Source organism: Aphelocoma coerulescens, chromosome 7 (genome assembly GCF_041296385.1).
Source record: "Aphelocoma coerulescens isolate FSJ_1873_10779 chromosome 7, UR_Acoe_1.0, whole genome shotgun sequence".
Taxonomy (NCBI): Eukaryota; Metazoa; Chordata; class Aves; order Passeriformes; family Corvidae; genus Aphelocoma; species Aphelocoma coerulescens.
The window spans coordinates 2,873,837-2,899,097 of record NC_091021.1 but is presented as its reverse complement, the minus strand read 5'-3'; the positions used below and the strand labels follow the sequence as shown (position 1 = coordinate 2,899,097).

At 47.3% G+C, this 25,261-nt stretch overlaps 1 protein-coding gene across 1 annotated transcript in view; it reads right to left on the bottom strand.

Annotated features, from left to right (window-relative positions):
- Positions 1-222: 222 nt before the first annotated feature.
- The window catches only part of ABCA12 (ATP binding cassette subfamily A member 12), a 60,991-nt gene continuing 35,952 nt past the window's right edge, over positions 223-25,261 (bottom strand). The window contains exons 32-52 of the mRNA XM_069021454.1: positions 24,830-24,968; positions 23,273-23,525; positions 22,113-22,199; positions 21,213-21,306; positions 19,581-19,708; positions 18,613-18,700; positions 18,050-18,155; positions 14,575-14,629; positions 13,669-13,846; positions 11,788-11,903; positions 10,851-11,010; positions 9,315-9,583; positions 8,501-8,711; positions 6,840-6,949; positions 6,121-6,265; positions 5,875-6,009; positions 4,542-4,645; positions 4,201-4,293; positions 3,648-3,753; positions 2,871-3,008; positions 223-1,656 (exon numbers count right to left, since the gene is read on the bottom strand). Coding sequence (XP_068877555.1) covers positions 1,537-1,656; positions 2,871-3,008; positions 3,648-3,753; positions 4,201-4,293; positions 4,542-4,645; positions 5,875-6,009; positions 6,121-6,265; positions 6,840-6,949; positions 8,501-8,711; positions 9,315-9,583; positions 10,851-11,010; positions 11,788-11,903; positions 13,669-13,846; positions 14,575-14,629; positions 18,050-18,155; positions 18,613-18,700; positions 19,581-19,708; positions 21,213-21,306; positions 22,113-22,199; positions 23,273-23,525; positions 24,830-24,968 — 2,835 coding nt within the window. The 3' untranslated portion in view covers positions 223-1,536. The remainder of the gene's footprint in view (positions 1,657-2,870; positions 3,009-3,647; positions 3,754-4,200; positions 4,294-4,541; positions 4,646-5,874; positions 6,010-6,120; positions 6,266-6,839; positions 6,950-8,500; positions 8,712-9,314; positions 9,584-10,850; positions 11,011-11,787; positions 11,904-13,668; positions 13,847-14,574; positions 14,630-18,049; positions 18,156-18,612; positions 18,701-19,580; positions 19,709-21,212; positions 21,307-22,112; positions 22,200-23,272; positions 23,526-24,829; positions 24,969-25,261) is intronic.

Below are 25,261 nucleotides of genomic sequence, written 5' to 3'. Positions count from 1 at the left end.
ATAGGAGCTGACCTAGTCAAACTCATGATCCGGGTAAGAAAGATCTGTCATTGAAGCTTTCATCAAAGGCTCCTTTGACTCAAATTAGTTTTGGGAGAAGGCAAAAAAAAAAAAAAAAAAAAAAGGGAAAAGAAACCACCTGGCTGGAATTGTGTAGGTGAACCCAGGCAAGTTGTATGGGCCACCCCAGGTCTCACAAGGTAAGGCTTTATCTGCAATCTCTTTTACCAGCAACAGCAAGTTTATTGAGCTCAGAGTTTAAGTTCATTTTGTGCTTGAATGTACATCAGTGCCCTGACCCAAACCCGAGTCTTTGGGCCCTTATGCTGATACATATAATAAAGAATCATATTAAACTATTCTATCTATTAATCATTCTGGGGGAGGAGAGCAGGATGTGTGTGGTGGTGTGCTGAACTCAGCTGCTGGGGGCTGCTCTCAGAGGTGGGCAGAGAACTCCTTTAAAGCCAGCAGGCAGAGTCTTTGAAGCAGGAGCTAATGATGCCTTGTTATGTGGGAAAACACAGCTCCGGAGTCACAGGGGCAGCCAGCATGTGGGGTTGAGGAGGAAGGTCACTGCAGAGGACACAAAGAGGCAGAGCTGCTGGAGATAGAGGGTTTATGAGCAAGGGAGATGCTCCTTGCTTCTGCTGTGCTCAGGGAAATACAATCTTAGGAAGCAGAGAGCTTCTTCTTGTCAGAGCATTCAACCAACAGACCTGCCCTGTACCACTCCTTGGCTATACCCGAGCAGCCCTGAACTCCAGCCAGAAGGAGAAAGGGGCTTGTGGGGGAATCATCTTCCACTGGGTACCAGGAGCCAGGAACTGCCTGGGACCAGAGGACTCACTTGAGGAGTTACACAGAGCTGGAATAAGCTACAGGAACAAACCAAAACCACTGGAAGCACTAACGTTTAAAATCGTTATATTTGTCCTGACATAACCAGATAAGCTCTATGTCATTACCAAAGGTGGCCCCCAGCAGTGGCCTTTGCGACTGTCAGTATGGAACACCTACTCCCTCACAACCCCCTGTGAGGAGGGGCAAGGCCACCAGCCCCATCTCCCCAGGGGGGAGCCTGTCAAAACTGAGCCACTTTCACTCAGTCACCCAGGAAGTCTTGCTGAGCAGGAAGTGGAGCGTGGTTTTTCCTCTGCAGCCAGGGGCTGCTTTGTGGTCAAACACCCTGCACTGCCCACAGCTCCTCTGCTCCAGCACAGCCATGTCTGCTGTAAACAAACGGCCACGAGCAGCAGGTGCTGTTACCTAAATCCTCACAGCTATTACAGTGATCATAAAACAAGAACTGGGGGGGGAAAAGAACCAGTGGAAAGACCAATCTGATTTGTAACCAAGTGCAAGTCTCAAACACCTACCATGTTCCTAGTGACAAATTAAGTGCATATCAAAAAACAAAATACTTTAAGAAAACGGGACTGCTTATCCTCATCACCCTAAAATCACTGAAAACAGGGTTGGAGGGGCTGTCAGGTCTTTTCCCCAGATTCTATGATCCTGTGTGGGTGGATCCCTTCAATAGATGGAGCTTATGGTGCTAGCTTGGCTGCTTGTGTCAGAGCTGTCCAGTGTCACATCAGGGCCTGCATCCGTGCCGTCGGGATCTGCTTGATCTTTAGCAAAGTTGATGAAAACCTAGAAGTTTAAAGGAAAACACTCAGTATGTGACAGCATAAATAATTTATGATATGAATGAATATGAAAAAGGCATGGCTGTTCATTTGACTGTGAGCCTGGAGAGCGCGCTCAGGGATGGATTCACGCTGAATTTGAGAATTGCAAATTGTTGGGCTTCTATGGGCTAATGTAAATAAATGGATGTGCACTCCTGTCCTGCAGAATCGACACCCGGGACCCGAAGGCAGACATTCCTGCACAGAACCTAATTGTCCTGCAGCTCAGGTTCCCGAGGCACCAGCGAGGCAATGCCCATGCAGTGACTCATTTCGATCCCACTGTAATACAGTCCTGTTATTACTTCATAAACCCATCTGTCTCTGTGTAATTGACATCTGTGCACGCACAACTGCAGAGTGTAGAGAGAGGTGTATAAAATCACATGTAACAGCCTTCCTTTCAACAGCAGCTAATGAATACAGAAAGGATTCTTACCAGAACACTCCCCGCAATCATATTTGCATATTCAAAAATCCGAGCTGTCCTCCCACAAAACCTGAGCTGGGGCTTCCTGAGCTTTGCCCGCCTGTTTCTCTCACAACCACTGCCCCTCAATGAAACAGCACTGAGGAACTCTCCTCCCAGACTGCTGTGTCACAATCCATAGCACTACAGGGCTGCAGCTCTGCTCCTCTCTCTGGGACCAACCTAATATTCCAGGTGCTGATGCTGAACAGGGTGATTTCTTCTGGATAGTCCTTGTGGCAATCCCTTCGGCTGATGTGCTCCCTACAAGATTTTGTTGCCAGTGGGAATATTCTTCCAAGGGAAAATGGAATGAACCCCAAAGCTAAGTTTGGAGTAATGCTAAATGAACTTCCAACCCAAAAAGTGAAATTGAGCATATTTTCAGTACCGGTATAAATCCTAGCCCTGGACTTGGGGGTGATTCATAGCCCTGCCCTTCACCCACACCCACGAGGCTGCTGAAATCAGCAGTGACAGAGGGAAGAACAGATCCTTTATGCTCCAGGCAGCTTTCTCGGTGTGTTTCCCTAGCACCAGCAGAGGTACCTGGAGGCAGCAGCACTGATAAAGTACCCCCAAGAGGAATATAGATGGAAATCCCTTTCAAACTGTAGTCTATTGTGTGCAGCAGTCCATTATGTGCAACCATCAGTCTGCTCCCGTTAGCAGTTTTAAATGAATGGCCTCACATTTTAATTCCTTACCTCCTCCAATGTTGTCTGACTCACAGAGAAGTGCCTGATGTTGAAGGCTGCTTTGCTGCCTTCCAGGAGATCAAATATATTCGCTACTCCTCCCGCAGAGACTGGGACGTGGTACTCCACCATGTTGAAATGCCGATCCTGTGGGGACAGGAGTGGTGGGGGAAAGCCAAGAGCCAACAGATCCAACAGCTGGACCATGGGAGGAGGAAGGAGCAGGGGCTGTGGTGTCTTCTGAATGACACTGTCTGGTAGTGTTTCCCCACTGGGAGTTCTTGTGGGGGTTTGTGAATGGGAGAGGACAACTAAACTGCAAGGCTGGAAGATCCAGGGTGGCCATGGCATTTTCCAGCTCCAAGTGTGCAGTTTTGATTCATGCAGAGATTGGGTTACAGACAATGGAGGGGATTTGTGACTCAGTTACTCTGGTTTTACAATTACTCAGTTACTGGAAGCACTGGAAGCATCTCATTCCCACTGAACCTGAAGTGGGTCTCCATGCATTCCAGCCTTCAGCGGGAAGGGCATTCCCAGGGCAGGGGGTCACCTAACAGCTGCCTTGCAGGGCCACTGCAGCTTTTTGGCTGATGTTACTTCAGCCACCAAGGAACAGGAGTGCTCCAGCCCTCAGACAGTGTAGCTGAAGGCAGTGACAAGTATGACTCTGAGAGCTCAGGTCTGTGTGCACAGCATGTTATAAGATGTCCACCTTGCAGAGATTTTCTTGGTCAGTTTGAAGGGATTTTGAAAGCCTCTCCTGAAAGCATTTGCCCTGCTTACCTTCAGGCATGTATTTGGGAAATGTGACTTCATGAACTCTGTCAGCATCTCAGTGCAAACCGTGCTGCTGTTTAAGTGCATCTTCACAGTGAATCCTCTTCCAAATCTAGGGGAAAAAGAAAATCACCATTAGCACTGTAGAAAAGAGAAAATCTGATGAAGAAACTCCTTTGCGAGTGCTGCACAGGCTCTTTGGGGAAATCTAATCCAGGCATGGTGCAGCTTGAATGGGGTCAGGGTTGTTAACCTGGAGTGAAACTTAATAAGAAGCTGAGCTATTGTTATAACTAACAGAACCAAAGCTCAACCCTAATATGCATTTCTCATTTGTAGCAGTCAACAGATTACTTTCGGGGACACATTCTGGGAAGACAGGCTGTGAGGGAGTAGAAAGTGCATTAGTTAACACAGAATTTCAGTGGTGAATAAGGGACATAAACCAGGAAAAGTCATTGTTTTGATGACACAGGTCTCATGTTCTGAGCACTCAAAGCTGTAGGTCAGTAACTCCAGAGACTGTTCAGTAAAAGTGAAATAGGTTCATTTTACTGACCTGCTCTTGATGTGCTGCAGAGAGCCAATGCACTGGAAACTCCCGTTCACCATGATGGCCAGCCTGGTACAGAGGGCTTCACACTCCTCCATGCTACAAAACCAACCCAGAAACTCTAATAAGCCATTGAGAAGGTATAAAAAATAGTTAAGTAACTGGAGAACATCACTGATCTTCCCTAAAGTGTTGTGGGTCTCTGTGGACACCACATTCAGCCACAACCCAAACCTGTCACAGCTCGGTGCCCTGAAACTGTGCCAGGACCAGTGGGGGGTGTGAGGGATGGGCTCTTCACACCTCTGCTGACCCCAAAATAGGAGGCAGAGCCAGCCCAGCCCTACCTGTGAGATGTGAGTATCACTGAGCATTTGTTCTGCACTTCCTCACTGATGATTTTCCAAAGGTGGCGTTTGGCATTCGGGTCCATTCCAGAGCTCGGTTCATCCTATTGGGAAAGACAGGACTGATTGGAAATTTGCACTTAAAAAGTAAACAAGCCTGGGCTCAGGCAGCAGTTAGTATAGAGGGAATTCCCCCACCTCCTCCTCTTTTTATTGAGATTTTTTATCTCACAAAAGCAGCTGGAGCACCAGCAGGTGATCAGAAGTAAAGGCAGCAGTGCTGGGCTTGATACAAGTTGGGACAAGGGATATTTATGTCCACTAGGTATCCAGCTTAATATTGGGAACCGTGCTCATAGAGCTCTGCACACCTTCAATACAGAGCTGATGCCTTGAGAGGCCTCCTAAAAACAGAAGCTTGACAAGAATAAGGGAATAAAGGTCGGTATTTATTTGAAAGGCCTTCAAAGGCACACCCTGGGGAGCTAGAGGCTACTGCCAGGAAGGACCCCAAGATGGGCAACAGGTCACGAGTTCTTCACAGTTTTGTAAGTTTGGTTCATTTGCATATCAGCATAAATTCTCTAATCAAAGCTTCAGTTTAATGATGTAATTCCCCTCAGCTTGCCCCCCCCTTTAGTGGGTTTTTGGTTTATACTTTTTGGGCCTAGGATGGTCTGGGTCCTTGAAGAGCAGGCCCAGAGAAGCTTTGTTATTTGAGAGAGCAGAAGTTAACAGGCTACAAGAAACTTCAGAGTTATACACTAGGCAGTACAGGATTTGAAAAATATAAAAGTTAAAACCTAAGGCATCATAGCAAGTGGGAAAACTTCACAAAAAGGTATGTTTTAGCAATGGTGTAAGCCCATGGAAGAACTGGAAATTCAAAGTGAAAGACAAGACAGGAAGCCAAACCTAGAAAAGCAGTTATGTTCTAATCCTGAGGGAAGTGGCCCCTTTGCTCTCCTACAGTTTTGGAGCCTTAGATGCTGCTTTTCTTGCAAGGCTGTGCAGGTTAGTTGATAGAGTTATCAAACAAGATAGAGCTGGGAACTAGGAGAGTTTAATTGGCAAAAAAAGAGTCTATTTTTGACCTCTGGAAGATGCTATCAGAGAAACTGAAAGATTTGCCACTCTCTTACGCCCTTAAAGAAAATATGAGTGTTTGCTGGAACCTAAACTTTCCTGTGATGGTTTCTGTTGTCAGGCCAAGCACGGGCATGTGGGGAGTGTCCTGTAAGCTGTGCCTGAGGAGGTTTTGTGAGACTGTCCAAGTTCTCCTGCCAGCCCAAAGACCTGCCCCTCTTCCCCCACCAAGGCCCCCATTTCTCACCAGCAGCAGAATGGATGGATTCCCAATGAGAGCCAGAGCAGTTGACAGTTTCCTGTTGGTGCCATAACTGCACATAGAGGTGACTCTGTCCTTGTAGGCCATCAGGTTCAGCCGGTGGAGGAGCTGGAGTACAACCTAGGGAGCAAGAGTTGTCCAGCCATGGATTACCATACATCTATCTATTGAAAGACTCATTTAAAGGCTCCAAATTACAAAAAGGATGCAAGCCAAGCCCTTGTTACTCACTCCCTTGATGTCCCCCTCTGGGATGCCGTGCAGCCGAGCATAGTAATACATGTGCTCTTCCACTGTCAGCAGGTCATCCAAGGCATCTTCTTGAGGACAGTAGCCAAAGAGTGACCAGTGGGCCTCACTGATGTCATTCAAGGACCTGTGTAAGGAAGTTGGCACATCAGTATAGAGACACTGAATTGCAAGCGCACCCTGGAATCAACAGGAGGGAGAAAAATCCCTTTCTCCTATTTCCTACCCCCTTCCCCAGCCCTTGAAGGAAAATGCAGTGGATCTGCAGAGCTCCAGCTTTCAGGGCCCCAGTTCTGCAGAGGCTGTGTGTCCAGTATGTAGCTCTCCAGTTACTGCCAGCACCTCAGATGGCACAGCTGCCACCAGGCCTACACCTGTTAAAGAAAGCTTTGAGGTGAGCCCTACTGGTCTCCAGGTCTAGCTCAGAAGTGGGATCACACTGCTGAGGATCTGAGCCTGATTCTATTTGCAATGGACTGAAGTGGAAGAAACACCTCTGAGAACAGCAGAGATCCAGGAGCAAAATGCAACCCCCTAGGAAGCAACCATGCCACTTTCAAAGGACGAATTCCCCACCTTGTTTATTTTTGCTCTGGTTTGAATGTTTTATTTCAGACTTTTACATTTCTTCTCCTTTGCCACCCAGCCTTAAAAACTTTTCTCAGGTTGATTTGCTTCCCTGGAAATCACATCCACCATACCCAGAATGATCCTGGACCCGCAGCCTTCCGCTGGATGCTCCGATGTCCCCCGTCAGCATCTTAAAGATTGTTGTCTTTCCAGCTCCGTTCACACCAAGCAAGCCAAAGCACTGGGAAAGAAAAGTCAGAATGAAAGAGTGCTGTACTTGTAATGCAGAAATATTGCTCTGAGATGGGTGCTCAGTGCACCTTGTCCCTTCTTTGTCCAGCCCCTTGAGCAAGATGAATTGCCAGAGGAACTCAGCACATCCCAGTGTTATAATGGAGGTTGTTTATGGTGCAATATACTCCAGCTTATATTAGGACCATTTGTTTAATATGGTGAAGAATCAAGGATGTGCCTCCAGTAGAGTCATTCCTTTTACTGTGAGGTACGTTCCTGCAGGAGCTCAGGCCAAATCCCCATTGGCTCATTTGTGCAAAGCCTCCCCTTGGCAGGGACAGAGCTGCTCATGGGAATGGGGTGAGTGAGGTTTGGGCTGGCACTGGTAAAGCCTTAATGCAACACAAGGTTTTTGTCCCATAATGTCACTAAAGGTCTCCATTAGTAAGAGGAAGAACCGGCTCCCTGTAGTGCAGTTCCAGTATCTCATGGTAAAATCCACATTTTATCGCTAAGGTTGGAGATAGGCAGTTGTGTGTTGCATCAGTCATCACCATTGTGCTGATAATTTTAAATTATTATTTAATTAAAATTGTTATTTTGCTCTCATTAGTACAGACCAGCTGACGTGAGAGTCCTCCTGTGCTGGGCCCGCTGCAGATGCACAGCAATCCATGGCTCTTCCCCACCTTGGTCCATACAGGGACAGAATCTGTGCACAGTCTGCAGTTCAGGGCCACAGCTTCTGCTGACAGGTGGGGAATGGTGCCCTAAATCCCACCAGCATCAGGGTGAATTTTGCCAGAAGTCAGAGACCTCAATGCCAGTCCTGGCTTAGAAAAAATCCTCTGCCATAAAGACCAGCACCAGTCTCCACATGAGGATGCTGTCCAGCCCAGCACCCTACATCATTTCATCTCAGTGGGATCCAGGCAATTACAATAAACCAGGTGCCAAGGATTAAGTCCAAGCTTCCCCACAAGTCAGGTGCACAGCATGAGGTAGAATCTGGTATCCAGTTTCCTCTGGATCTCAGAGGTGCTCTGTTTACTCCTGTCTTTTCGCTTCTCAGGGAGGCAACTGCACTGACATGACCAAAGAATGTTTTTTTCTTTGGAGTTAATTTTAGGTCCTGATTCATGAAAATGTGTTTTCAGCTGAAGTGACTTGTCTTCCCCTGATGGGAAACACAAGCAGATAAGCCTGACTCACCATCTCCCGTGCAATTCAGGTGAATAATTTCAGCTGGACACATTCTGCTGTCTTCATTCACCACCTGGTGATCCCCAGTGACCCCCCCCAAGACTGCACTGTGCAGACAGAGCATGCAGACATTTTGCTCTGAATACAGCTCCATCAATTCCCATCCACCTTCCCTCTTTCTAGGGCCTTCAAACTGTCAGTTGGTGTCCCAAATCTACCAGGAGCCTCTTGTCACTGCTGTAACTGCAAGAATCAATAAATGGGGCAAAGGAAGGAAGAGGCCAGAGCAGAACAAACCACTACAGAAGATGACAATGAGACTGGAAGGTGCCCACAGCCTTCTCCCCTCGCTCACCTCCCCAGCAGGGATCCCGAGGCTGATGTTTTTCACTGCTGTGATGCGTTTGTGAGGGAGGTGGTAGATCTTGGTCAGGTTCTGGAGCTGCACCACATCGAAGTCAGCTTTGCCAGACTCCACCCGGATCCTCTCTGCCTGGACATCCCCGTCCTCTGTGGCTGCGGGTGGCAGGAGGGAGGCTTTGCCATGGACTCTGTCAAACAGGAACCTGGGGGAGGGCAGAGAGGGACTTACCCTCCAGCAACAGCCAGCAGTTGGGATAGATCCCAGGGAGCCTTCTGTGAGACCCCAGGGCATGCACAAAATACTCAGATATACAGCTTCTATTCTCTCCTGGTATTTGCTCCACCCAGGGGTCTCTTCCTGCCTATTGTTTTTCCCTCTTTTTCAGCAAATATTCTGGGCTGGAGCAGGTCCTGCCTTGTGGACAAGCCCCTAACGAAGGTGACAGGAATGTTCTCACTCCTCTCTGTGTGCACCCAGGGCAGAGGAGACGGGGAGAGCCAAACAGAGGAGGTTGCCAGTGGAATGACTGCCCCCGACCAACAGCTGAGCACCCGCCCACCAAACCCTGAGCCCAGGGCTGCAGTCCCAGCCAGCACCGACTGCCAGGGGACTCTGTAAACTACACCTCTGTTAGTTAATACTCTGATTACTGGGACTCCTGCCAGAGAAAACTCACTCCATATTCACAAATTGTCCTGGAAATTGATGGGCTTCATAATTGACAATGATGGTGCGGGAGCCCGGAATGCAACCACGGAGCTCTGGCTGGGGCTGCTTCCCCTGCAAGGCTCCAGATGTTACTTACTCCAGGACGTTGTTCCAGACTCTCTGAATCATCCTGTCGTGAACTGTGAGACGAATGGCAAAGAACACGGTGCCCTGGATGAACATGGCCAACAGCTTGGACGTGGTCTTGTCCAGCTCAAAGGTTTTGTCAGGGTAATCCACTCCATAGGCTTTTAAGAAGCCCAGCAGTGCCTGATCCTGTGACAGTTCGATCAAGCCGTAGCCAAAGCAAAATTGTGGGAACAGAAGGAACACATGCCTTAAATTTTCAGCAAGATCACGCAAACCCTGGAAAAAAACAAAGAGCAGCACAGTCAGTCACTGCTTTTATTCATGGAATAAATTCAAAGGGTTTACTGTGGGACTGAAGTGTAACAATTACATTGGGATTTGCCTGTGTCTCAGAGCAGAGATAAATTGAGAGCAAAGAGCTCTGGAGACAGCTCGTTTCACAGGCACAAGGTCATAAAAGTCAACAGGCAGCTCTGAGGTTGTGATCACCCATAGTAAACACAGCCAGCTCCCAGGATGGTCCCTGCTGCTGCTCCAGCACCCAGAACCTGCCCATGAGCCAGAGCTGAGTTCTGCCACTGTGCCCCCCAAATCTGTCCAGCACAGCCTGCTCCCCTGGAGCACTGTCCTGTCTGTTCTCCTTGGACAAACAGCTCCATAAAACACAAGATTTGGCTTTTCTAGACATGGAAGGGCTTTTCCAGCTAGTTCACAGCAGAACAGCCCAGTGCACGGTCTCACAGTAAAGAACTCTGGTACATTTCTAGCAGAAGAAAGGATTAGTGCACAAAGCAAACTGGAGAGGCACTAAATTAGCATGGAAAGAAACTGACTCCCTGCCACTGGGGCACAGAGGGATGAAAGGTGATCATAATTGCATATCCCTAAAACCCAAGGGGCTGCTGAACAAACTCTGTCCAGATAGAGAGAAAAATGCAACCCAGCTATTGTAATTGCCCTCCATAAAAAAAGAAATCTAAGTGTAAGGCATGCATTTAATCCCAGCCATTCCCAGGGAGATCTCCGTTTAAGAGAAGGCTTTACTTTAGGGAATCATCACTGTCTCTGGGTTGTCATCCTTGCAGGGAGAAGATGACTGCATTACAGACCTGGATGACAGACAGCTGGTGCTGGGCTTACTGCAGCACATGTCAGACTCAGGGCAGTGACATTCAGCTGTCACTCCCCACAGTTCGTGCTGTGAGAACTCAGCAATGGTTTGAAGTGTTCATCAACAACTTTCTATCAAACATCTCCACCCACCTCCTGCCCTTCATCTTCCATCACCAGGGTGGTTATAAAGAGGGTCCTCAGTTTTCTCCCTCTCTTTCATGTTCTCCCCTCTGCCACCACTGTTTCCTTCTTTGCTGGGGGTGCAGATTTACAGACAAGCAAGCTCCATACGTGATTCATGTCCTGTGTGTAGGGAACCCCGTGAAATCCTGTGACTGTGTCCAGCTGCTATGGACCTGATCAAAGCCACCAAGCCCACAAGAAGCCTCCTGCTGTGTCACCACAGGGTCAGTATTAGTGGGGCTCCTACCTGGTCTGTGGCCTTTTCCTGGGAGAGCAGGAACACAACCGAGTGAGTGATAATGGTGTTGATGCCGAAGAACAAGTTAACACAGACGTAAACAATGAAGGCCATCCCTGTTTCCTTGAAAAATCCAGCCAGCAGGTACATCCAGGAAAATGATGCATATCTATACATACCAACAGTGCAGAGAAAACCATGGTAACTCAAAGGGCTACTTTGAAAACAAACCACTGAAGACATCAGACAACATAGAATCATTGGATGCTATGAGTTGGAAGAGATCTTAAAGCCCATCCCATTCCACCCCCTGCCATGGACAGGGACACCTTCCATTAGGTCAGGTTGCTCCAAGCCCTGTCCAACTTGGCTTTGAACACTTCCAGGATTGGAATATAACATAACATAACAGCTCTGTTTTGGCATGTAACTACATTTCCACATTACAGAGCTTAAAGAAAGGAAAAATGCCTTTGTGTCTGTTAGAATTTGGAGAAAAGGTTTATGATACATACTTTGAACACAGAACCCCACCTGAAACAAAGAGACTGGACCTGGAGGATTCAAAACCAGGGGGAGTTTGTCGAAGTTTTCCTGAATTATGCTACTGCTGTTTATTTTGCTTTCTGATATTAAAATGTTCTTGAACTTTGCAATAGGTCAGCAAGCATTTGCTTACAGCTTGAGCTGTTGCTGGGACCTTGAATACTTCCATATTCTCAAGTAGGGTTTGCTTTGAATAAAGCAGGAACAACAACAGCTCTCTTCCCCAGCTTTGGGATTTACCTCCCTGCCCCTGGAAGGAGCAACTTAATCCATGTTTGTGGAGTGAGTGTTGAAGGGAAAAGTCCATGTATCCCCCCCTGGATCTCAGACTCCAGCAGCCTGCAAAATCCAGTGCCTTACCCTGTGCAGTGATATTTAAATAACTAAGCCCCACACTTACCCGAACAGTAACAGCAGAAGAAATACTGCCACTAAGTTACTGTTGTTGCAGAAAGCTGGGATCTGGAAGGCTGAAATAACTCCCACTGAGAGTCCAATAGGGACCATAAAAAGTACCTGCAAAATGATATTAAAAAGATGTTACTAGGACAACAGTTCTGAAACACTTTCCTACAACGATACAGAAGCACCAACACCAGGACTGAATCTGGTCCCACAAATGCAGCTTGGTTTTTCTAAGGGAAACCAAACACAGGTGGGCTTTCAGTCCTCCCCAGGCTTGCAGATGAATTCCCACAAAGCCTCTTTGAGTAGGCAAAGCCTCAGCATTGAGGACTGTGGGCAGAAAGTACCTTAAAAAAAGGTTGTGAATGAAAAATATGCCTTTGGGTTTTCTGTTAGCCTTGCAGTCAGACCACTTCATTGTGCCCTGTAAATCTAGTCTTTATAGTGTTGAGTCAAGCCAGAGACCTACCAAACGTCTGCCTGGAGAGCTCCTCTCTTCCCCAGTGCTGGGATTTAGCAGAATTTACTGGCAGGGATTCACTGAGAAATATCAAGTTGCTGAGAGCTCTGGATTAGTTTCAGCCTGCTGAATACTGACTGTGCAAGGACTCCGGGGATTTTTCCACAGGCTGACTTACAAATAGGCAGTGCTGGAGTGAGGGCCTGGATCAGGGAGGCAGGCACAGGCCTGCTCCACCCTCCCTGCTGTGCTGCAGCTCAGGGCTGCACTGCTGAGCCAGGCTGCGGCCACGCTGCCTTGGGACCCCTTCCAGCCCCTCCTGCAGAGCAGGGGATCCTTGTGCTGCTGCCTTGGGACCCCTCCCAGCCCCTCCTGCAGGGCAGGGGATCCTTGTGCTGCTGCCTGCCCACATCAGCCCCTCCAGGCAGGCACTTCTGGCTCACATTCCCCATGGGATTTCAGCCCTTAGTTGGGGACTGGTCACCCAAATGAAGATTTCCTGTTTCCAGGAAGTGATAGAATCACTGGGATTTTAGGTTCTTGCAGATCTGCATCAACAGAAATGTGTGGGATAGGTGGAGCTGGTCAGCACTGCAGCCCAGCTGGCAATGCCAGGCTCAGGAGCTGCGCTTGGCTGCACTGCCCATTCCCTGTGTGAGGGTCTGACACCCTGCACACAGGGAATGCAGGAGACACAAAGCACTTCAGCCTGCAGACACTGCAAACATTTGTCCTCTTGGCTCAGCAGTGCTTTCCAACAACGATTTCCATTAACGCTCTGCACCAGGAGGAAACAACTTCAGGGGCAACGAGGACACGCCCATGCCAGGGAATGCAGCACAGTGCTGGGAGCTCAACAAGGTACATCTATACAGCACTGTGAAAAGGAACCTGCTCAGGTCCTACAGGGCTGCATTTGTAGCCTTCCTTGGCTTAAAAACTTTAGAACATAGAATCTTACAGACAGCATTCAAGCCAGTGATGGGGTTTTGCCCAGCAGGGTTGTGTCAGCTGTGGGATGCCTGCTGCTGTCCCAGCCAGGGTTCCCAGACTGGCTGTAGCCTTGAGCCCCGAAGCCTCACCCCTGATTTGTGGAGCCTGGGTGACAGCAGATCCAGCCCTGCAAGCTGTCAGAGGAGCAGCTGGCTGCTGGAATGGAAATCAAGCTGCAGCCTGCTCCCATATAAATGTGCCGGGTGCTTTGCATACACTCCAGAGAGCAGGAATGCCTCTGCTTAGCAGAATCCAGTGTTGCAGTTCACATTTAATCGTCCCCAGTGCCTTGGAGAACAATTACTACAGAACACTCTTGATAGCAATAAGAAGTCTAGGCAACCAACTCTAAATAAAGAATGTCTTTTCCCCCCGTGCTGTGTGATGCTCCTCCTGGTGCATTTAGGAATGTGAATTATTTACCAGATCATAAACGAAGTTGGTCACCCAGTAGGTTGTCATCCCAATGCCTGAAATGTGCTGCAGCTGCTTGGCTTTTGTTTGGTGCTCCTTGACCATGTAGAGCACAAAGCTTGCTGTGGTGATGGAGTAGCCCACCAAAACAGACATTGACACTATGATGTCCAGTAAGCTGTTGAGCCTGGGAGAGAAGGGGAGAAAGATGCATTTGGTGAGTGAGAGTGGCAGATTTCCCTCACCGGGAGGATTGGTCAGAGCTTAGAAGCAACAAGGTCCTGATTCTGGGCCAGCATCTTTATAATCCTGAACTGGTTTGAGACTAGAAAGGACCTCAAAGCCCATCCCCTTCCACCCCCTGCCATGAGCACAGACATCTTCCACTATCCCAAGCTGCTCCAAGCCTCATCCAGCCTGGCCTTGGACACTTCCAGGGATGGCCTCACCACCCTCACAGTAGAGGATTTCTTCCTTCTTTCTTTGCTCCCTTTGCTGACGGCAGTGATGCCCAGCAAAAGGGACTCACAGCACTGAGCTGTAGTGCTGGACCCCAGCATGGAGTGGAAGGGCCAAAAGGAAAATGATGTCATTATTATTATTATTATTATTATTATTATTATTAATAATAATAATAATAATAATAATATTATGCCCAAGCACACTAATGTGTGAGGCTGTAACTGTGACCTCCAGATCTCCAAGGGATCCTGCAAATAAACCCTCACAGGAATCCCCAGCTCTGGTGGCAAGCAGGACACTATTCATGCATAGAGGGAACAAAGACAAGTGAGAACAGTTTCATCACTTAGAGAAAGACATCCAGTAATTTAGACTGGTTTATGGTTTCCAAGAAGCTGGCTTGCTCCTTTTAAAGCTAAAAAATTCAGGCATCATCCAAATGAATCCTCTTACATTACTTGTTCTTGACTCTGTCCTCCAGGATATGGGTGAGCTGATAAGAAAATACCTACAGGGAAAAGAAAAAAAAAAAATTGAAAATGTGTCCAAATTAAAGCTTCCTTCACCAGCTCCTGATATTGAAATAATATAGAAAACTGAGAGAGAAGAGCAGAAAAGCAGATGAGAAGTGTGTTTCTGCTCTGTCATCTCTGTATGATCTTGGGCAGAATTTTGAGCATCCTCATTTTTCCTGTGACTTCACTTGGCTGCACAGCAGATCTGAAATTCAAACCATAGGCCTTGTTCCTACATCTGTCTGGCTGACAGCACCATTCCCTTCCCACACCTCAAATCAGGCACGTGCCTGTGGGCCTGTGTATTCCAGCTCAGATTCCTCAGCACTGACACCTTCAAAACTGATGAATATGTTCTGTTTCAAAGCTGCTGTCTGATGATCCCACCTTATTCCATTTGTTCTTTTATCACCAGGAACAAGTCTTTCCCTGCTGCCCTTCTCCACAACTGCTACCTGCCTGTGATAGATGTCTTTCTCCATAAGGGATCTGGGGAGGTGAGAGCAGAAACCCAGGCAAGCTACAGCCACTTCTGCCCCCAGAGTGGCAGTGAGTTAATGCTGAACTATTCTGTCTTAAGAAACTAGAAAAAAAAAACCAAACAAAAAAAGAGAGTGTTTTGTTCAAAGTTACTAGCAAAAATCTAATTGCCACACTGGTAAGTAAGTCCCCTGCAATGTTTTCCAAAAAAATCCATTAAAAAATGAGTTTGTATCAGGCTCAAACTGCAGCAGAGAAATTCCCTGCTCATGTGCAGGTATCTTCACATGTGGTTTAAGTACTTCTTTTCCAAGGAGAACACCTAGCCCAAAATACACTGGTATTGTTCACCACAGTGCTTTTGCCATGTCTGGAGGCAATCTGTGCCCACAAAAGCAAAAGGAAGAACACGGGGGGCCAGTTCCAACCTCCAGGGCAGGTCTCTGCCTTGGCCCCCCAGGATAACAGCCCAGTCTCTAAGACTCCAGTGCCTGAGAAAGGGTTCCCATGTTTATGTGCCTAAAAATGAGGTTCCCAATTCATATTCTGACACCTCAGTAAATGCCTCAGGGAGTGCTGGGGGACCTCCAGCTGCTGTTAAATGCAGAGATTTTCTAGAACATGCCACCTCTGAAATTTAAACTCCTCATAGCCAGGTGCCAGACTTTAGGAATGATGTGATGAAGAACTATTTTGAGTAATTTTCCCTAAGAATGGGCACTCTGACAGGGGAATCAGAAGGGAGGAGCCTGTGGGTTTAGCTGACCAAATGCTATCCTGAGCAAATGAATTTGAAAGGAAGGATTTCAATGGAAATTTATTTTGGAGAAAAAAAACCCAACCAAACCTCAGTCTTGTCATCAGTGAGAGAAATGGGATTAAAATCTTGGACTGCTGATAAAGCCATACAAACAGCCAGGAAATGTTTTCCTTCTCCAAAAGGGAGAGAGAGAAAGAAAGATACCGACTGTCTAATCTGTTAATACTTCACTATAAAACCATTTTCCTTTACTGGAGCTTAGGCTAGAAGACAAAATTTCCATTTCAATGCTTTCTCCTTTTTTGTTAGCTGGGATTAAGAGAAGAAAAAGCACAATATACATAAGTCAAAAGCTATTATGACTAGCTTAGTGGCAGGGTAAAAAGCTTTTTATGTATTTTTTTTAAAAATATACCCTAAGTCAAACCTCTAAAGCAGAACTGGCACCTCTTTCTGACTGCTGAAGTGACAACACACTTTTATCTGGCCACTTCAATGGTTCTTAAACCGTCATTTATTTGTCACAGCAACAACTCGATTGAGCTGCTGGGAGCACACCCCACAGAACGTCCCTTCAGCTGTATTTCAGACTGGATTTACTCTGCCTCGGGGGAACCAGCCTCATCCATTCATTCTATTTCTCCCCTTCTCTGGCTTGGATGATTAGTGGGAAGCAGAGAATTATCTGTCTGGTCATTTACTACTAAGCATTTCTTTCCAAAAACACATAAGCGGGGGGACAGACAGAACAAAAACTGCTGCTATTCTTTCCCTCTGAAAATTGCTGTTTTGCTGGTATAAAACTTTCCCCATGAAAACTTTCTGGCTGTTCACATGAGCTTCCTGTCTTTGCTCTTGCTACAGCATGTGTTGGGAATACAGAGACAGAGCAAGGAGCTTCACTGCTGAATAATTCAGCTGCTCTGGGATGTTCCTGCTGCTGGAAGTGCCTGGTTGGGGTCTCCTATCTTGGCAGCCGGGCTGCAGCTCTGTGATGTGTGAGCTGAGGGCACACTGCAAACCCCAGAGGGGACAGCCAGGGCCTGTTTGAGGGGGTGGCCAGGACAAGGCTCTGGTGTCACTCTCTGTGAGCTGAGCTGGCTGGGAGGGGAGTCTTGGTGCAGTGGTGTGAGGTAGGAAGAGACACGCCGGGGCCACTTGTGATCGGCATCTGCTGCTGCTTGAATTCAGGGTGTCACACTCAAAGCTTCAGGCCACATGCCTGGTTCCATTATAGCTCAATTCAGACATGTCCTATGAGCCAAGAGACACTGCCACCTGTCCCTGTGTCACCAGGGGCAGCAGCCCTCTGAGGTGAGCAGGGCTAGGCCTGACCAGGACATGGCTGGAAGGGCACCGCTTGTCCAAGGAAGTCAATCAGGAGGGCGTTTCTGCACACAATTGCTGCTCTTGGCAGAGCACAGCCCAAAAATCCCTGTATAAGATTTCTCAGTATCAATCTCTCTCTGCACCCTGGCCCTCTCTGGAGACAGACACACATACAGACTGTGCCCACACTGCACTTCGAAAGAGGCTAAACTGCCAAGGGAAAGGCAGGGTGCCCTGGTTTACCAGCAGGAATTTGGGATGCTGCAGTACGTTATCAAGGAGAAGCTATGAGGACCCCAAATGGGCCATCAGCACTCCTTGGATCTCTGTATGTCATGTGTCAGAGGGAAAATACAGTTGAAAATTATGTTTCTTATTAATCTCGCTCTCCCCACTCTCACTCAAACCCAAACACACTCATGCCCACACACCCCGGGCTGCTCTCAGCAGAAGGGTGACATTAAAATTTCCTAATCTAACCCACCCCCAGAGATGACCTAGAGGAGCTCTTCTCTGCATAACTAATGGGCACCTATCAAGAGACAGCTCTTCCTGTGCCACATGAGAGGCAATAAATCAAACACCAACTGCTGGCATTTCCTGGATGAAGCGTTTTACGTAGGAGCTGGGGTCCTCTCTGTCCAGCTCCCCTGAGCCTCTGACTAAGACTAATGAACTTGGTGATTTATTCATGCTTTTCAATTCTGTTTTGAAAGGAATTGCAGAACAGTGAATAAAGAAATGGCCTCATTGAAGTCAAGATAAGTGTTGTCATTGATTTCAGCAGAACCAGGATATCCCTCCAAAGGGGAGAAGTTATCTGCTTATGTAAAGGGACACTTACCATATCTGGAGGTCTCATTTTTTGGCAAGTTGGCTCGAAGAATGAAGTTGTTCAAGCTGTTGAGATAGGCTGGGAGGCTGTGATAACCCTCAGGATTGTACCACACCTGCACACAATTGAGAAATTGAAACAATTTGGGAGTTGTTACTGACGTGTTGGTTTGTCCTGCTTCACTTGTGCAAACTACCTCAGATTTCAGCTCTGGTGCTTTACAACATTTTCACAGAGCAGAACCAGAGAAACTGGCATATCAGAATGCACCAGCCAGCCCTCGTTATGGTACCTACATTCCCTCATGAGATAAAGGTGCTACTAATTGATCTTTTCACCTCTGTATAATAAAATTATGACAGCAGAAAAATTGCCTCCTGCTAGCAAGAGAAGTGAGACCAATAAAGAAGAATGGAGAGAGAAATGGAAATGAACTGCAAGTCATCCCTGTCATGCCAAGCTGAAGATTTCAGGGGGTTTTGCTTTCTTTTCTGGAATATCCATGAATTCAGCATGGCTTCTCCCGAGTCCCACACTTCCCATGCCAGGATGAGCAGGTGGAGGTTGGTTACCTTAGTCAGTGTTCTGTTGGGGGGCACTGGCCTGATGTCAAACTGCAGATCTGCTGTCAAAGGCAGCCCGAAGCTCCAGCCACCATACCTAAGTGAAAACCAGAGGGAAATGCACTGCTACCCTCATCCCAAAGCTCTGATTCCCTTGGATGGGCCATGTCAATGTGCCACTGCCATGCCAGGGAATTCCAGCCTGACTTCAGAGAGCTTATCCCAGTGTGGGGCCAAGCCACCACTGCTGCAGCTGGCTGTTTGGGGGGAAAAAAGAGAAACAGGAGCTTGGCAACACTGTCACAAAACTGTGCTGAAAACCTCCTTTTGAGCAAGATCCTGGAGCTGTGTGGGCTCCTGAGCTGTGTGCCTGCCACTCAAGGGTGAGATGCTGCTTCTGACCCAGGAGATGAGCAGTTCAGTTCATCAGTGGCAGATGAACACATTTCCTGCCAGCCTTAGGGGCAGGCTACCTCTGCCCCAAGCCTTGCTGCGCAGCTGCCTGGCAGAGCCCAGACCCTCCAACAGCTCTGAGAGCCCCGTGGCACAAGAAAATGCTCAGACTCTGCTCTCACTGGAATGGATGCGCTCCTTCAAGTGAAGCACACGCTGAGACTCTTCAGAGAATCAAACCTGGAGGAAAATCTCTCCCCAGGGTTTACTTCATGACAGGCTGTGTCAGATTTTCCTCTTTTTCAAGACTTCTGAGTCAGACAAAGGCTTGTCTGCAGATCCAGCCCCAACATGCCAGATGATTGACACGTTATCCCCAGGCTATCTCTGCTATGATCAAGCAGAGCACTTGCACGAGCCTTTATCTTTTATCCATGATTGCAGGACACTTCAGCTCCTTTCACCAGGCCCTAAACCCCTATGGCACTGCCACCTCTTCAGGCAGAGGGGATGTGACAGGTGTAGGATGTCCTGCGTTGCTCCCAGTGCCATTCAGAGGAGAGGGAGGCGAGTTTGTGCCGTACCGTTTCTGCAGGAAGTCTTTGGTGGTTGCCAGGATGTAGGTCTCCACATTGTGCCCTGTCAGGTTGTAAAGTGTCCTTGTGGAGAAGGTCCTTCTGTGAGGGGGTGTATAGTTTGTCTGTGGACATGTCTGAGGGGAGACAAATGAAGAAAAACTTTAGTGTTTGTGTTTTAACTAAAAACTACCACATCAGGACAAGATCAAGAGCAGGCAATGACAGCATTCTGGTCCTGAGGCTCATTGCTGCAGAGGCTGCTCCTTCCCAAGCCAGGGTGCAGGGACACCACAGCACACATCCCTGCACACTGTCCCCAACACATCCTGGGAGGTGCTTAAAAACAACCTCTGCTTAAATCTACCCTTCGGCTCTACTGGCATCAGTGGGACCTTGAAACGTGCTTCATGCTACGGAGGAAGATTTTGGCTGAATTAAGGCTGATCCTACTTAACAGAGTGACTGCACTGACAACTGCAGAGGGCAAAACAACTCACAGAGCAGAAAACTCTGTGGTGGCCTCAAACTCTCATCTTCCATTTCACAGCAGCTACACTCTTACATTTCTGCTTTACTGTCAGTCACTGGAAATGTTTTCCTGGGCTTCAGAGAAACCTTGAATCAGTCCTGAATATATAATTTAACATGCTGAGGGCCAAAGTCACATCACTGTTCCATGAGGTTGAAGTGTTCTCCCAGACAGCATGTTGGCTGCTTCCTTCAGCTCATCCATAACAAAAGCCCTGGACTCCCCCACTGTGGATCTGTTCATCTGAATACACAAAACAGCTTCCTCCATGCTGAGGAACACCTGCCTGTGCCTGCTAGAGGTGAGAATCAGCTTTGAACATTATCCCAACTTACTAGAGAAATTATGCCAATGCTTTCAGTGATGTGAAATTAAGTGTATGTCCAGAAAACTGCACAAAATAGCTGCATGTTAAAGAATGACTAGAAACATTCAACTAAGTACATATGTTAAAATGGCATCACATTGGGCTATTAGTTTATTTGCTATGGAAAAAAAGCTGAGGACAGGTGAACAGCACTGGAGGGAGGAGAGCTCAACCCCAAACTGAACTGTAAAACTCTAACACCCTTGGGGCAGAATCTGCCTTTTCCCTGTGTGCATGCAAAGACACTAAGCAGTGCCCACATCTGGCTCTGTAGGTACCACTGTAATGCAAATAATTAATATTGTTAATCATTAATATTTAGAACAAGGAGCAGTTCTAGACTTTGCATAAAGTCGAATTCTGAAGTGCAAGCAGCAAAAATAGCTGTGTTCTTATACAGTGACAGTGCTTGTATAAAGTGGAATCTTCCTCTTGAACACATGCTCACCTCTGTCAAAAGGGACAATCATACAACCCTCAAAACCACCATTAAACCTCTTCCTACCACGGGGAGCAAGGCAGGGATGTTAGAGTGTGAATCTTCTGAGGATGCTGTTTCCTTTCGTATCCCCAAACTGGTGCAGAGAGTGGTTATCCAGTGTACAAATTCAACAAGGCCAAAAAGAGATAGGAGGACTTGGAACACTGAGTTAGCATCATGCCAGCCCATAAAACCTCTCCCAACAAACAAGGCCCTCAGTTATCCCCCAAGCCTGCTCACTTTTGGGTTTATCCAAGTTACCTGGATGCCATCTGTGCAGTTGCAGGCAGAATACTTGGTTCTCTGGTTTCCACTGGTAATCCACTGGCCAAGCATGTCCTCTGTTAAACACTGCCTGAAAAGGAACACATTTTCCTCTGAGGCTCTCTGTGCTCAGGTGTGCAAGCGAAGCTAATTGCTGTCATGTTTAATGACAGCAAGGCTGGCAGTTGAGCAGCTTCAGCAGGAAAGCAGACCTTCTTGTCAGCTCTGGGTGGTTTAGGGAATCCCCAGCCTCCTGCTGCCTCCCATGCCCTCTGGCACAGAGCCCTCCCTGCTGCTCCCTGTGCCTGGATTCACTCAGCTGACCAGATGGAATCCAGGCACCACTTCATTCCTCCAGTAGACAGTGCAAGGAATAGGCACTCATAGGTCAAAAGCATCTGAAACCAGCCCAGAAATAAGGGCTATTGTTGTGGCAATCCCTGGGCACTCCTGTGATGGGCTGTATTGCCTGGGCAGTCACTGCAAACACTCAGGATAAATATTTGCCTGCACAAGCATTCAAGTCTGCCCAGGATTTTACCACCAATTCCCTGAGAATTTATCTGCAAAGCCCAAAACAAACCAGCCCTCATGGCACAGCTTTTAGATAGAGCTAATAAAGGCTGTGCTGAGGACTTGCTGTGAGGGCTCACGTTATAATTGGAATTACTGGGGTGGCAAGGACCACTTCCCAGAGAGGAGAATTGCTTGTTTTCATCCTGGCATCCTGCCACCACCAAAGCTGCTTCCTTATCACTGCTAATAATGCAGGAGTCCAATGCATGAGAATTCTGCAGATGATCAAAGATGGTTATTAAGGTCTAATGGCTAATAGTGTCATGCCAGTTGTCCTGCAGGTTTGGAGCTTAAGTGGAAAAAACCCCAAGAACTACTTACGAATTGCTTTCGTTCATGCACGTGTTATCTGTCCCAGGGAAAGCCAGCATCGAAGCAACTAAACCAGCTGTGGTTTCATTAAAATTCCTAAGAATGAACAAAGAAAAACAGAAAACAGGAAACGGTTCAAAGAACTTCCACTACCACTGTGAGGAGGAAAACTGTCTTTGAATCAAACAGGATTTAAGATGTTAAATAATTGAGTATTTGTGGAAGCCGCACCGAAGGACACGCAGTACATGAGGACAGTCCCACAGGTTTAAAAGGAGTCCTCATAACCTCAGCTACTCCAGGGATTTGCTGCCTCTAGATACTTTTGGACAATCAAAATTCTTTTTCTGAGGAAAACAAATCTACTGCAATTTTCAGGCACTGCTTGCAGCCCTGTCTCAATCAACTCTCTCATCTGTGACATCTACTTGGTTTTGACCATTCAGAAAGATTGTCCTTGGTTCTGCCCCATCTCTCCAGCAATGATCTACCAGGAGAAGCAGGGAACATTAGGAACAGAGGACTTGGACATGCAGCTCTGGCTCATTCCCTCATCTAGCAGGACTGAAAGGGAAAGGCATCAGGAATCCTGGGAAGAACACCTAGAGCAGATGGCTTTAGAGTTGAGAATCACTGGAGAAAGAAAGAGGTTCACAAAATGAAAACCAAGTGATACAAATCATAATCCTTTTGGTAACAGGATTTTTAAGGAGAATCAAATAATTCAGACACCCTAATCACACTGGAAAAGCCCCAATTGCCTGTGTGCCTTGGACCAGCAGGCCCTGGCCAGGAAAGCACATCCTGCACTGACAGAGAGCTGGGCAATGCTCACAAGATGGACAGAATTTGATCTCAGAGTTGTAATGTTGGAGGTAACACACATGGCTACCTCATTTCACACTGGGGGAGGAGTAGATATGTATATATTAAGAAAATCCCTATGGCTGTTATAGGGCTGGAGGGCTCCAATGGGAAACACCAAGAGTATTCCTCACACACTTCAAAATTCCTCACACAACAAAAAATGTTGTTTTTCTGAGGCTTTCTGGTCGGAGCCAAGCCATCTCCTCAGAGATCCCTTAGGAACATGGTTTCTCTGTGTTGTCTGCACAATAGAACTACGTGTCCTACGTGTAGGAGTCAGGGTCCCAAGGAGCAGCTCTCACCCAAAGAAGTCTGCCTGGTCGGCTGTGCCGTACAGCGAGGGGGACAGCAGCAGCTCGGGGTACTCGGTCTCCTTGGTCCTCAGTGTCCCCAGGCCCATGGCAGCCATCACGAAGAGCACAGGGAGGATGACCTGGGCGATGAAGCCGCGCACGTCCCGGCGGGTGTGGTGGGACCTCTTGATGAACAGCGCTGAGGTTTTCTTCAGCAGCAGCGGCAAACCCCGCAGGCTCTTGGACCTGATCAGGAGCTGGTCTGGGCACAAAGGACGGCATTTGGTCATGGCTCAGCATTTGTGCCGTGAAGGCAAGCCATGGTTAGAGCACTCTGGGAGGTTATTTCACTTCCTGCACACCTATACAGATGGCAAATCAAGACTACTAAGGTGGAACAAAGGATCTGGGACAGGACTCCAGCCATAAGCTCATGTAACACCAGTTTCTTCTGTTAAATTTCAAATGTGTATGTGTAGGGACTTTCAGTGTGAGACCTTGCAAGAGGAACACAGGCTTCCAGATATGAAGTAAGTTATCTACATCCTACCTACCCAGCTGCAGCCTACAGAGGAAACATATTTTTCTTTTAGATTTGCAAGCTGAAATCTTGCATAATTTACAAAGCAGGTCCTCAGACAAATAAATAAAAAAATAAGGAAACAAGCACAAGCCACTGGACCTCTTGCATGGACGGGTTTTGTGGTATACTAAAAGCAGAGCCAAATCCTGTGCCACCTATTCTTCTTTATGAAATATTAGCCCATATAATATACCATGAAGCAAATCCTTTTCAGCCTTTTTTTAAGGATGAAATAAAACACTTCTCTACATGAGTGACTGTTTACAGTAACATTTACAGTGCAGGTCAGCTTTGAGAAGTACACAAACACCTCTCTGTTGTCCCTGGGATGCCTCCCTAACTATAAACAGTATGTTTGCAAGTACAAAGCAATGTTTCTAACCCAAGAAAGCATTGCAGCCAGGCACTTCTCATTTCTGGGTTGGGCCACCTTTGGCAGGTCTCTGGCCCTCAGGGATAGTGGTGTAGCTTGGTTCTCTTCTGAATGAGAATTTACCCCACCGCCTGGTCGCTTGGGCTCCTTTGCCAAACTGCAATGTCTGGGGCACAGCAAAAAGCAGCAAGGAGGACCCAGCTCAGAGCTGTGCTGCTTTTCCAACAGACAAAGGGATTGGAAAGTTTCTTTCCAATTCTAGTAGTTATGGAGAAATAATCCTCTGCATCTATTAGGGCAATTACTTTCAGAGTACACATTTTCACCCACGCGCTGTATTTGATTAGATTAAAACCTGGATCAATTTAAAGGAAGGCAGATGCAAACAAAACCCCTTTAGCAATTTATCCTGTGATTCAGACTATTCCAAACCAAGGGATCTAAATGACCGATGAGTGCTGTATTTCCAGTGATTTATAGGGTTTGTGATTCCTGGCTGGGTGAAATGTGCTTTTCAACAAAGAAAGAAGATGGGGAACTCAAATCAGTCCATCTGTCAGCATTTGCATCTGCAGTAAATCTGGAATAAACCCTGTAGGTGATTGAGTACCGTCTCTTTCTGTGAAGGTGTCTGTGCTCAGAGACATTTCGTCACCACCAGTGTGACCACTGACTCCAGGCAGCTGATGGGGCAGTGCAGCATCTTCTTGCTGGTCCTTCACTAGCTCTTTTGTCAGATTGAGGAACACCTATGGAGCAAGAAAATATGGGGGAAAATTTGTCCAAATGACACCATTTACCAAAACAATTACCAGAATCCACTCTCCTGCTTTGTAGCTGTAGTTGGTGCAGCACTTATGCACTATAATCCTCTTTCTATTCCCTTTGTGCTCCGTGAGAGAAATTCACTTTTTTTTCAGTATAAAATTGTTGCCCAGCTCCTTGTCACCTCCTGTCTCTGTTCTGCTGCAGCAGTGGAAACTCAAACCTGTTTCCTTGGAATATTCACCCTCTAGCTCCTGACAATCCCACTGCCTCCATT